At 40.3% G+C, this 13,248-nt stretch overlaps 1 protein-coding gene across 6 annotated transcripts in view; it reads right to left on the bottom strand.

Annotated features, from left to right (window-relative positions):
• Nucleotides 1-13,248, bottom strand: part of LOC140199142 (rho GTPase-activating protein 6) — a 565,740-nt gene that overhangs the window by 153,952 nt on the left and 398,540 nt on the right. For all 6 annotated transcript variants that reach the window (XM_072260734.1, XM_072260739.1, XM_072260737.1 and 3 more), the window contains exon 2: nt 7,000-7,159. In XM_072260734.1, the coding sequence (XP_072116835.1) occupies nt 7,000-7,159 (160 nt within the window). The remainder of the gene's footprint in view (nt 1-6,999; nt 7,160-13,248) is intronic.

Here is a 13,248-nt window from a genome sequence, read left to right as displayed (position 1 = left end):
GTTCATTAATCCATTCAAAAGTCTGACAGTAGAGGGGAAGAAGCTGTTCATAAAATGTTGAGTATGTCTTCAGGCTCCCGTACCTCCTCCTTGATGGTACCAATGAGAAGACGGTGTGTCCTTAATGTTGAATGCCACCTTTTTGAGGCATTGCCTTTTGAAGATGGCCTGAATGCTGGGGAGGTTAGTGCCCATGGCGGAGCTGACTGAATTCACACTTTCTGCAAATTTTCTGATCCTATGCAGTGGCCCCTCCATACCAGATGGTGATGCAACTAGTTAGAATGCTCTCCATGGTATATCCGTAGATATTTGTGAGAGTCTTTGGTGTCATACCAAGTCTCCTTAAACCCCTTATGAAGTATAGCCGCTGTCATGTCTTCTTTGTAATCCATCAATATGCTGGACCCAGGAAAGGTCTTCAGAGATGTTGACGTTCATGTGGATAGTCAGAGGCTTTTGCCGAGGGCTGAAATGGCTGCCACAAGAGGGCACAGGTTTAAGGTGCTTGGGAGTAGGTATAGAGGAGATGTCAGGGCTAAGTTTTTTTTTATGCAGAGAGTGGTGAGAGCATGGAATGGGCTGCCAGCAACGGTGGTGGAAGCGGAAACGATAGGGTCTTTTAAGAGACTTTTGGATAGGTACATGGAGCATAGAAAAATAGAGGGCTATAGGTAACTCTAGTAATTTCTAAGGTAGGGACATGCTCGGCACAACTTTGTGGGCCGAAGGGCCTGTATTGTGCTGTAGGTTTTCTATGTTTCTATATAACTTGAAACTGCTCACCCTTTCCACTGCTGATCCCTCAATGAAGACTGGTGCACATTCCCTTGACTTCCCCTTCCAGAAGTTGAAATGTGAGGGAAAACTGGAACACCTGAAGGAAGCACAAACTCCTTACAGACAGCAATGGGGATCGAACCCCAATTGGTGATTGTTGGCGCTGCTAATTGCTACACTACTGTGCCAACCTAGGCAGCTCCTGCCACAACAGGCGTGAACCTTCTGGACAATTAGCAAAAGAGTTTTTACTATAACAAGTAGTAAGAGCTGTAAATCATTTTGCTGTTTGATCTCCGTTATTCTGAGATCAAACAGCAAAATGGAGTTGGGCCTGCAAGATTAGGTGAGACACAAACTTGTTGACTAGGCAAATAAAGGGATCAAAGTTAAGGGTCTATCGGAGGAAAGGGTTAGATTGACCATGGAGTAGGTCAAAAGGTCAGCACAATGTCTTGGGTCAAAGTACTGTGGTCTATCGTTCTATGATCAACCATACTAAATGGTGGAGACTCAGATGATTAAATGGCATTATGACTCAATCCTGCCTCAACATCTTTTGTTTTTAATTCATAGAGCACTACAGTACAGATACAGGCCCTTTGGCCCATCAAGTACTTGTTCAGCCATTATGCAGCCTAGTCCCATCGACCTGCATCCAGAGTATAGCCCTCCATTCCCCTCCCATTCATGTACCTATCCAAATTTCTCTTAAATGTTGAAATCAAATCCGGATCCACTACTCCCACTGATAGCTTATTAATAACCTACTCAACCTTTCCCTATAACTGAACCGCTCAACTCCCAGCAACATTCTTGTAAATTTTCTCTGTACTCTTTCAATCTTGTTGGTATATTGCCTGTAGGTAGGTGACCCGAAATGCACACAATATTCCAAAGTCAGCCTCAGCAACATCTTACACGACTTCAAAATAACATCCCAACTCCTGTAACTCAGTACTTTGATTATTTAGGTCCAATGTGCCAAAAGCTCCTTTTATGACCTGTGACACCACTTTCATGTAATTGTGGATCTGTATTCCCTGATCCTCTGTTCTACTGTACTCCTCTGAGGTCTACTGATTACCATGCAAGTCGTACCTTGGTTTGTCCTCCCAAAGTGGAACACCTCACACTCGTCTGCATTAAATTGCATCTTCCATTTGTCAGCCCATTTTTCCAGCTGGTCCAGACCACATTGCAAGCTTTGATAGCCTTCCTCACTGTCTACTACGTCCCTAATCATGTTGTTACCTACAAATTTGCTGATCCAGTTTACCACATTATCATCCAGATCATTGATACAGATGACAACCCCACCACCCCACCCCACTACTTTATCAGTTCCTGTCAGTCACCTTAAGTACAACCTCACTACTTTATTATTTCTGCCTTTTTGTCCTACTGATTTTAACTATTTAATAGACATCTATATACTTTTTGTAACTCAGTTTTTTCCTCTATATTTATTTATCATGTATTACATTGTACAGCTGCCATAAAGTGAACAGACTTCACAACATATGCCGGTGATATTAAATCTGATTCTGATGTACAGACTCTCATGTGCCGAACATCACCTTCAATCTATGTATATAAGCTATCTTATGTATTTATATTTATTGTGTCTTTTATTCTGGTGATCTCTTCTTATTGCTTTCTTTGTACCACATCAGATCTGGAGTAACAATTATTTTGTTCTCCTTGTGCACTGGAAATGACATTAAACAATCCTGAATCTTGAAACCGACCTAACACTGATCCTTGTGGCACACCACTAGTCACAGGCATCCAGTCAGAAAGGCAACCATCTACTACTACTCTTTGTCTTTTCCCATGAAGCTAATGTCTAATCCAATCTACTATCTCATCTTGAATGCCAAGCGACTTAACCTTCTTACCAGACTCCCATGTGGGACCTTGTCAAAGGCCTCGCTAAAGTCCATATAGACAACATCCAACTGTCTTTCTTTTCTCAACTTTTCAGGTAAACTTCCTTGAAAAACTCTACAAGTTTGGTTAGACATGACCTACTACACACAAATGCTACGTTGACAATCCCTAATCAATCCCTATTTATCCAAATACTTATACATTTGGTCCCTTAGAATACCTTTCAATAACTTAGCGACTTTTGACTTCAGGCTCACTGGCCAATAAATTCCCGGCTTATTCTTAGAGCCTTTTTCCAACTATGGGGCAACATCACCTATCCTGCAACCCCCTAGCATCTCACGCATGGCTAAGGACATTTTAAATACCTCTGCTGGGGCCTCCTCAATTTCTGCACTAGTCTCCTACAAGGTCAGAGGGAAAAACCTTGTCAGGCCCTGGGGATTTATACAGCCTAATTTACCTCAAGATGACAAACACCTCCTCCTCGCTAATCCATTTCCAATTGCTGACCTCACTGCTGTATTACCTCACTTCTATATACTCTGTGTCCATTCCCAAGTAAATACCGAAGCAAAAAATCCATTTAAGATCACCCCCATCTCTTTGGTCATCTATACAAGAAGCCAAATCTGATGTTCAAAATGATCAATTTTGTCCCTTGCTATCCTTTGCTTTTAATGTATCTGTAGAAACCCTTGGGATTGTCCTTCACCTTGTCTGCTAGAACAACCTTATGCCTTCTTTTAGCCCTTGTGATTTCCTTCTTAACTCATTAAAACTTTTGCCTTTAGTTCATTAGCAACTAATATTGGTAGAGGATTCAAAGCACGTCCTGGCTTTTAACCTGCAAGAGTCCAAATAAAGAGTGGTTTTACGAAGAAGCTTTTGGTGGAAAGAATACTAGTAACTAGGGGACAAGGGTTTAAGTTAAACTCTAAAAGAGCCAGCAGAAAGAAATGAAGAAAACTGATCTGAAATGCACTGCTCAAATGATGGTGGGAACAGATTCAGCAGGAAATTGGAAAGAAAATTGGATAAATGTTTGAAAAGAAAACATTTGCAAAGTGGTGGAGGAAAAGTGAACTTCCTGTGCCATTCACTTCTGTGAACGACTCAAAATGAAAATGAGGCTGAAGCAATGAACAGTGGAGATGGAACTCGAATGGCTTTGACAAAGTTATGCCCAACACATTACTTGTGTGCATTGCTTTCAGTGTGTTCTAGTCAATGGTACATGTAATCAGTGGGGAAGGTAGGTATGATCTGGCTGTGATGCACACTGCCATCAGCCAACACTCATTGTCAACACTCAAATACAGTACATTCACTCAGGCAGAGAATTGGAACTGTTTCAGCACTGTGAAACTACCGCACAGTACAAATCAGCACCCTCAGGAGTGCGAGAAAGTAAACAGAGGAACAAATGTAGGAATTTTTATTGCTTAAAACATACCAATTTATAGATAAAGCTGTAGCAGCACACATATAAACATTGATATAAATAATATTTACATGCAAAATTCTTGTCTGTGTACACCAACCTGTTTCAATGTCCTAATTTTTCATCTGGATATTCCCAGCTAGCCTTTTCGTCTGGCTTATGCCATTCCTCCATAAACCTCCAATTTCACCCTGTCTCTGGAATCCCTGGAAATCCTTCCCTAACAACACTCTCTCCTTTAAAACATTCCCTAAACATCCCAACATTTTTTATGCCATGGAGCCTTACCATTAACTGAGGGTAAACTTCCTTGAAACATTTTACTGTACTAAACATGTATAAATTCAAGTGTTTTTTGTTGATAGGTTTTTAAACTGGATGAGCCAATAAGGCTACATCTCTCACAACCAAGATCTCTTAGAGTGCAATATACATACATCCAGTGGAATCACCAAAATCCAAAGTGACTGAAGTAGGCAAATATAATTTAAAATTTAAATTTACAGCAGGGACATTGTGTCTGCATCTCGTCTGGAGCGGGCAGCATCACCTCTTAACTATCCTGTCAATAGCTGGATCTGAGGAGACTGAGGGTACGTCCACACTACGCCAGATAATTTTGAAAACGAAGCTTTTTCTCTTCGTTTTGCCCTCCTGTCCACACTGAGACGGCGTTTTCAGCCCCTGAAAACGGAGATTTTCGAAAACACTCTCCAGAGTGAATAAATCTGAAAACGCTTAATATCCGGCGTAGTGTGTACGGGGTAACCAGAGAGATTTAAAAACACTGTCATGACAACACCACAACAACAATGCTTTTTTCTGCTTCTGCTTGGTACTGCGCAAGCTGTTATAACGTGCAGTCGGTGTGAACGGCGAGAGAGTTAAATTGTAAAGTGAGTTTTTTTGACTATTTAAAAACGCTGTCATGACGTGCCAGAACAGATGTTCATCGTTTTCTTGAACGCCACCACCTAACAATTTCAAAACAGATGGACGAGACTGAAGCCAGTTGACCCATAGTTTACCGAATAAATAAGTATACTCACTTTGCCCTGTTTTCTGTCCTTGCTTGTATGAAGGTGGTTTACCTATTTATGCAAGTACTTCTCTGACAATAGATGTGTAACAGCCTAATGTAACATTGTATGGAAATACAAGATAACGCTGATGCAGACGTTTTATACATTTAACAAGGTGTTTTATTAATGTAACAGAGTTAGTTTTTCAATGTTCGTCGTCAGCTGGGTCATACTGTCCGTGAACTCCCTGTCGGTTGCCTCCATACACTCCAGTATTTGTTTTTTTTAAGTTTTAAGTCCTCTTGTGCGAGAGCCAAGAGCAATTCCTTTAAAGTTTTTCTACTCTGTATCTGGACAAACACGCACGACGTATATCGTTTCCTCTTCGCTTGTTTGCTGTGTGTCCTGCGCATGCCCAGTAGGAGATTCACCCAAATATCCGCCTAATGTGGACGGAGATATTTTGAAAAACGCTTAGTGTGGACGCCTGTCGTTTTTACTCGAAACTGGCGTTTTCAAAATTATCCGGCGTAGTGTGGGCGTAGCCTGAGGTCCTTTGGAGTACACAGGCCTCTCCTTCACATGTCTACCAGTCTGTTGTCACCAGTACAATCTTCTATGCAGTGGTGTGCTGAAGCAATGGCATCAACACGGGTGATGCCAACAGGCTCAATAAACTGATTAGAAAGGCTGTCTCTGTTATAGGAGTCAAACTGGACACACTGGAGGCTGTAGTAGAACAAAGTACCCAATGGAAATTTCTGGCAATTCTCTGTGGCTTAACAGAGGAGCACTTTTAGTAATAGATGAAGACAACTGCGCTGCTCCAAACAGCACTATATGAGGTCATTCTTAACTTGGTGTAATGAGTCAACCTATAGTCAGGGAAGGGATGACTCCCCTCCTGTAAGACTGTTCGAGATAACTTATTTTTTTATTCTTTCTTACTTCTCTTCTAATATTGGTATATTTGGATATCTGTGCACTTATAATACTACTGTGACATGTAATCCTTTTTGGGATCAAGTATCTATCTATCTATCTGTCCATCCAATTGCTATGCGCCAACACAGAGGTTCACTGTAAATCACCACATTCTCTGAAAATATGTTCAAGAAGAAGGTACAGGAGCCTCAGGACCCACACCTCCAGGAACAGATATTACCCTTCAACTGTTCCCACAATCTATGGATTCACTTTCAAGGAATCTTCACCTCACTTTCTCGATATTTATTGCTTATTTATTTATGATTTTTTTTTTCTTTCATATTTGCAGTTTGTTGTCCTTTGCACATTGGTTGCTTGTCGGGTGCATTTGTGTTTCTTGGATTTACTGTGTATGCCCGCAAGAAAATAAATCTGGGGTTGTATTTGGTGTACTTTGATAATAAAATTACTTTAAAATTTGAATACGATGTGAAAGATTTGCAGGTCGATGACAGCCATCCTCATCCATTTCCACTTTAGATGGAAAGCATACACAAACTCTATTACTGAATTCCTGGCCCAATTGTCAAAATGATTCTTTATCTCCATGCCTTCAATATTCTTTGTTCACACAACCAACAAACAAAAGAAAAACAAAACATTTGAAAAATGCACACCTTTCCTTTTTTAAAATGAATAGCCCATGACTTTTCTCCCTGATTGATCCAATTAATTTTTAAACCCTTGACTTCCAGGACTATCGGAAAAGATGACAACCCAGATTACAAGGCTTTAATCTCATCTGCTCAAAACCCATGTCACAACTTCTTACAATTAGCAGGAAATAAAGCAGATGCATTTCATAAAGTACGAGCAAGAAAAAAAAGTGATCAGCGATCTTTCTGAGAAACCAAGTGCACGGCAAATTCTTACCTTTTGGAATTGTAACCTGGCAGCCCAAGTCATAGTCCTGCTGCAGCCGATAAAAAGCCACTTCCTGAAGCCGTACTCTCTCCAGCTCCGAGAGACTCTGAATAGGGACTGGCTTTAGTCGAACACTGCGGCCAGACATGCTGTTCCAGGTGAAGTCACCCTGTCATTAGAAAGGACAATAAAAGGACCTCATAAAAAGAACTGAGCACAGCACGGCATATCCTGCTCCTCCTAATCTTAATTTCTTAGGTCCAAAGTTTCAGTAATTCTGAGGCTATTTGGCAAGCAATACTTTATCCGCATACTAGTACACGATCAACACTTAACTGAGCCAGCAACATTTCTGATCTAAATAAAACTACTCTGAAAACATTTTGGATATTTCTAAAATTGTAGGAGCCTTTTTCCCGTGTCTGCATCAAGAGTCAATAAGCAAATACAATTTAAATTTCCAGCATCTACAGAACTCTTCCTTTCAGTACCACCCTCCAGCTTACTCACACCCACGCCTCCAAACCTCAGAGGGAAAGAGAAGAGAGACAGAAAATATTTACACTTAAATCCCAGCTTGCCAACTTCAATTTAGGATAAACCCCACATCCCCAAATTAGCAACCTGGAGCCAAATAACTGCTTCTGAAAACATTGTCGCCCCAGTAATGTTGGAAAAGCTTCGATAAATTTGCATTCAAGCACCAATGAACAAACTAACAGATCATTTGTTTCTGATGGCATGTTTTGAAAATTAAATACTGCCCAGAATGTGGTGAAGTACTTCAATACTCTTCAAAATGGCATCTCAGTTCTAAAGATGAAATGCTATCTCCTTCATTATCACTCCAAAAGTTTCATTCTGGATCATATTGTCAAATCTCTGGATTGAGACTTCAATCATGACCTGAATCAGAGGCCGATTACCCCCTCGTTTGCCTGCAGACCTCCTGCACACCACTGACCACAAACCGGTTCTGGAAACTGTATAATTATGCAGAACATCTTATAAAACTTGTACCCTTGCACCAAGGTTGATAGTATCCTTTAAGGTGATGAGGGACAAATATTTCAGAGGATTCAAATTTATTATTTAGGTGATCAGAGAAGCTTTGTTTCAAATTATAATGTGCTTATGATTTTCAGGCTACAGACAGCAGTATAGGCTTGAAGTAGCTCCAAATGTTAATCTGTTTCTATAACAAAACATGGCAATGCCTATAAATCCCACAGAGTCCACATCTTTCAAGCAGTTTATCACAGTGGGACCAAAGCAAGCAGATTAATGGGAGAGGGCTGGTGGAAGAATGCTTTTCTGATTACTGTATATATCTATAATTAGTGGCATACTGTGGGGTCTGGTACCGTACTGGGACTCTTGTTTGTGATATATGTTAACAACTGGGATAGCACAAAATGCTGATGATGTTGTGGATAATGAGGAAACAGCTCAGAGGGAAAGCTGGTCAGAGCACTGGCAGAAGCAATCACATCTCAACAACTGCGAGATGATTCATTTTGGAAAGTCAAATGGGGTAAAACATGCACAGTATTAAGGGTGTTAAGGAATCTTAATGAACAAGAGTGACCCTGGGGTTCAAGATTATAGATCCCTAAAATTGGCAAAATAAGTAGAAAGGGTGGTGAATGCTGTGTACTTAATATTTCAGTAATACTTGAGTAATATTGTACATATATTGTATGGTGAAGCATTGTTTGTTTAACACTTCATTATGGGTCACACATAAAAATTATTGAATTGCATATGTCATGACGCTACGTGCACGTCTTGCTTAAAGTGAAAAACAGAGTTAGACTCACATTCCAATTCCCCTCTTCTTACTTTGATTAGTTTTATGGTTTTGGAATTAGAAAACATAACAGTGAAGAAGGCATATGGTATGCTTGCCTTTACAGGTCAGAGCAGAGAACACAAAAGTTGAAATGATATGTTGCAAATCCATAAAACACTCTTTAGACTGTACTTGAGGTATTGTGTGCAGCTCTAAATGCCATGCTACACAGTCGTGCTGGAGAGAGAATGCAGACAAAATTCACCAGGATGATACTTCACAGGGATCTTCAGTCAATACGAGAGATTGAATAGGTTGGGTTTGTATTCCCTGGTAGAGGTATATAAAATTATTACGGGCATAGATGGATAGATAGTCAATTTTATTCCATTGGCTGGGATATCTATGCGAAAAAGGATCGGAAGGTGCTGAATCTTTGTGGGTTGAGTTAAGAAACTGCAAGGGTAAATGGAATCTGATGGCAGTTATATACAGGCCACCCAACAGTAGCTGCGATGTGGAACACTGATTACAATGGGAAATAGAAAAGGCGTATCAAAAGGGCAATGGGAGATGATAGTCATTGGAGATTTCAACATGCAGGTCGATTGAGAAAATCAGATTGGAAATGGATCTCAAGAGATCAAGTTTGTTGAATGCCTACAAGATGGCTTTTTGGAGCAGTTTGTTTTTGAGTCTACTAGGGGATTAGCTAAACTGGATTGGATGTTATGAACCAGAGGTGATTAGGGAGTTTAAGGTAAAAGAACCCTTAGGAGGCAGTGATCACAATATGGTTGACTGACAAGGGAAGTCAAAGTTAATGTAAAAGCAAAAGAGAGGGTATACAACAAAGTAAAAATTAGCAGGAAGATAGAGGATTGGGAAGCTTTTAATTACCTACAGAGAGCAACTAAAAGAATCATTACAAGAGAAAAGATGAAATATGAAAGCAAGCTAGCAAACAATATCAAAGTGGAATGTAAAAGCTTTTTCAAGTATATAAAAATAAAAAAGAAATGAGAGGAGATATAGGATGGCTAGAAAATGAAGCTGGAGAAATAATAACGGGCAACAAGGAGATGGCAGATGAAATAAACGAGCATTTTGCATCAGTCTTCACTGTGGAAAACTCTAGCAGTGTGCTGATGTTGAAGGGTGTGAGGGAAGAGAAGTGAGTGCAGTTACTATTACAATGGCGAAGGTACTCAAAAAGCTTTAAGACCCAAGGGTACAGAGGTCGCCTGGACCAGATAAACTGCACCCTAGGGTTCTGAAAGAGGTAGCAGTAGAGGTTGTGGAGGTATTTGTAATTATCTTTCAAGAATCAATGGGCTCTGGCATGGTGCTAGAGGACTGGAAAATTGCAAATGTCACTCCACTCTTAAAGAAAGGAAGAAGGCAGCAGAAAGGAAATTATAGACCAGTTAGCCTGATCTCAGTGGTTGGGAAGATGTTGAAGTCAATTGTTAAGGGTGAGGTTAAGGAGTACTTGATGACACTGACAAAGTCAGTATGGTTTGCTTAAGGGAAAATCTTGCCTGAAGAACCTGTTGGAATTCTTTGAGGCAATTACAAGTAGGATAGATAAAGGGGATGGAGCGGATGTTGTATCTGGACCTTCAGAGGGCCTATGACAAGGTGCCACACATGAAACTGCTTACCAAGTTAAGAGCCCATGGTATTCCAGGAAAGTTACTGGCATGATTAGAACATTGGCTGATTGGTAGGAGGCAGCGAGAGGGAATAAAAGGATCCTTTTCTGTTTTGCTGCCAGTGACTAGTGGTGTTCTGCAGAGGTCAGTGTTGGGACCACTTCTTCTTATGCTGAATATAAATGATTTAGATGATGGAACCACTTTGTTGCCAAGTTTGCAGAGGATATGAAGACTGGTGGAGGGCCAGGTAGTGTTGAGGAAACAGGTAGACTGCAGAAGGACTCAGATTCAAAGAATGGACAAGAAAGTCGCAAATGAAATACAATGCTGGAAGATGAATGGTCATGCACTTTGGTATAAGGAATAAATGTGCAGATATATCCTAAACTGGGGAAAAAAATCCAAAAATCAGAGATTCAAAGGGACTTGGGAGTGTTTGTGCACAACACCCTAAAGGCTAACTTGCAGCTTGAGTCATCAATGAGGAAGGCAAATGCAATGTTAGCATCCATTTCAAGAGGTCTAGAATACAAGAGCAGGAATGTAATGCTGAGGCTTTATAAGGCACTGGCGAGGCCTCATCTTGAGTATTGTGAATAGTTTTGGGTTCCTCACCTAAGAAAAGATGCGCTGGCATTGGAGAGAGTTCAGAGGATGTTCACAAGGATGTTATCGGGAATGAATAGGTTTGATGGCTCTGGGTTTGTACTCACTGGAATTTAGAAGGACGAGGAGGGAATCTCACTGAAACCTTTTGAACGTTGAAAGACCTACATAGAGTAGATGAGGAAAGAATGTTTCCCATAGTGGGGGAGACTAGGACAAAAGAACACAGCCTCAGGATAGAGGGGCATCCATTTAAAACTGAAATTCAGAGAATTTCTTTAGCCAAAGGGTGGTGAATTTGTGGAATTTGGTACCAGTGGCAGCTGTGGAGGCCAGGTCACTGGGTGTATTTAAGCCAAAGCTTGATGGATTTTTGATTGGACACAGCATCAAAGGTTATGGGAGGAAAGCCGAGGAAAGAGGAGGGAAAAAAAAGGATCAGCCATGATTGAATGGCAGAGCAGACTTGATGGGCTAAATGGCCTAATTCTGCTCCTATGCCTTGTGGTCTTATATCTAAAAAGAAGGCAGATGATTAAGGTGAGAAAGAGGAGTTTTAAAGAGGATTTGAGTGGATCTCTTTTTACATAGCAAGAGCTTAATATCTGGAAACAATGGGAGCGGAAAAGTCTACAGAAAGTGGTGGATATAGCCCAGTCATCACAGGCAAAGCTCTTCCCACCATTCAGCGTACTTGCAAGGAGCACTGCCTCAAGAAAACAACGTCTATCATCAAGAACTCTGACGATCCAGGCCTTGCTTTCTACTTGTTACTATCACCGGGAAGCAGGTACAGGAGCTTTAGTTCCCCTCCACCAGATTCAGGAAGTTATTATCCTTCAACCATCAAGCTCCAAAACTAGCACGGGTTAACTTCGCTCACCTCAAAACTGAAATGATTCCACAACTTACAGACTCACTTTCAATGACTCTATAACTCATCTTCTCAAGATTATTTATTTGTTTGTTTTCATTTTAACCATTTGTCTTCTTTTGCGCATTGGTTGTTTGTCTGTCTATGTTTGTCTCATAAATTATATTGTAAGTCTTTATTTTCCTGTCAATGCCTGCAAGAAAATGAATTCCAAGTTAGTACTGTATACAGTATAATAACATATACAGTATGTACTTCGATAGTAAATTAACTTGGACTTTTAACTTTGAGGAGGGGTGATGGAATCAGATGCAACCATCAAGTTTAAGAAATAGTTAAGACAGGCACTTTATAGAGGCAAAGTACTGAAGGATGCAGAATAATACAGGCAAATAGGTTAAAATAGAAGGGCAAAAAAGATCAGAGTGGAGATGGTGAGCTATGTTATACGTTCCAGCTCCCAGAACTGGAATGATGTTCTGGCAATGACAACTGCTGGAAGCAAATACATAAGACATTTCGGCATTCTTTCACATAAATCACATTATACTCGCAATCATGAAAAGATGCAACTTGCCCACTCTGAAGCTTTGCAAATTTTGCTCCTGCTTCCTTCCTTGTTTTCTTTAGTACTCGCTTTGAGTGAGCTTTCAATGTTCTCCTTCTGACTATTGTTATCCTCTGTCCAACTACTTCTGGTAAATCCCTGGGATATCTCTCCAATGTTAAGTGCAGCATAATCCCAAGTTGCAATAACATCACAGTACTACCAAAAGAGTAAAAAAAAAGGCGAGTGGCAGATTTTTAAGACTAGAACTGACCATGGGAAAAAAAAATCCCTCAGAAGCTGGAAATGAGAAATAAAAACAGAAAATCCTGGGTGTCAAGCAGTATCTGCCGAGAGCCAATATAAACATTTCATGTCAATGACCTTTCACCAGATGCCAACTAATCTATTACGACGCAGACTTTCTGATTTTGTTACGGATAAAATCTTGATGATGTAAGGACCTGCTCAGGCTTCAGTTTATTGCTTTATAAGCAACATAATCCATGCTGGAAATGACAATTGTCTGTTATCTTCGCCAGATGTTCACACCAGAATTGTTTTTAATTCCCAGAACTGGAATGATGTCATGCAGGCTCTATCCAGGTATTTACACCATAATTTGACATATCATGTTTTAAGGATATTGTTCTGACAATAGTTTTAAGAGAATATTTAGCTTATTTTCTTCCATTTTAAGAAAGGAAGCAAGTGATGCTTTAGCTCAGTGGCAGTTATACCAATATACCCCAATATCATAAATGACCTGACTTGGTCCAAC

Source organism: Mobula birostris, chromosome 6 (assembly GCF_030028105.1).
Source record: "Mobula birostris isolate sMobBir1 chromosome 6, sMobBir1.hap1, whole genome shotgun sequence".
In the NCBI taxonomy this organism is placed as follows: Eukaryota; Metazoa; Chordata; class Chondrichthyes; order Myliobatiformes; family Myliobatidae; genus Mobula; species Mobula birostris.
The sequence above is the reverse complement of the archived record's forward strand: the minus strand, read 5'-3'. Positions and strand labels throughout refer to the sequence as shown.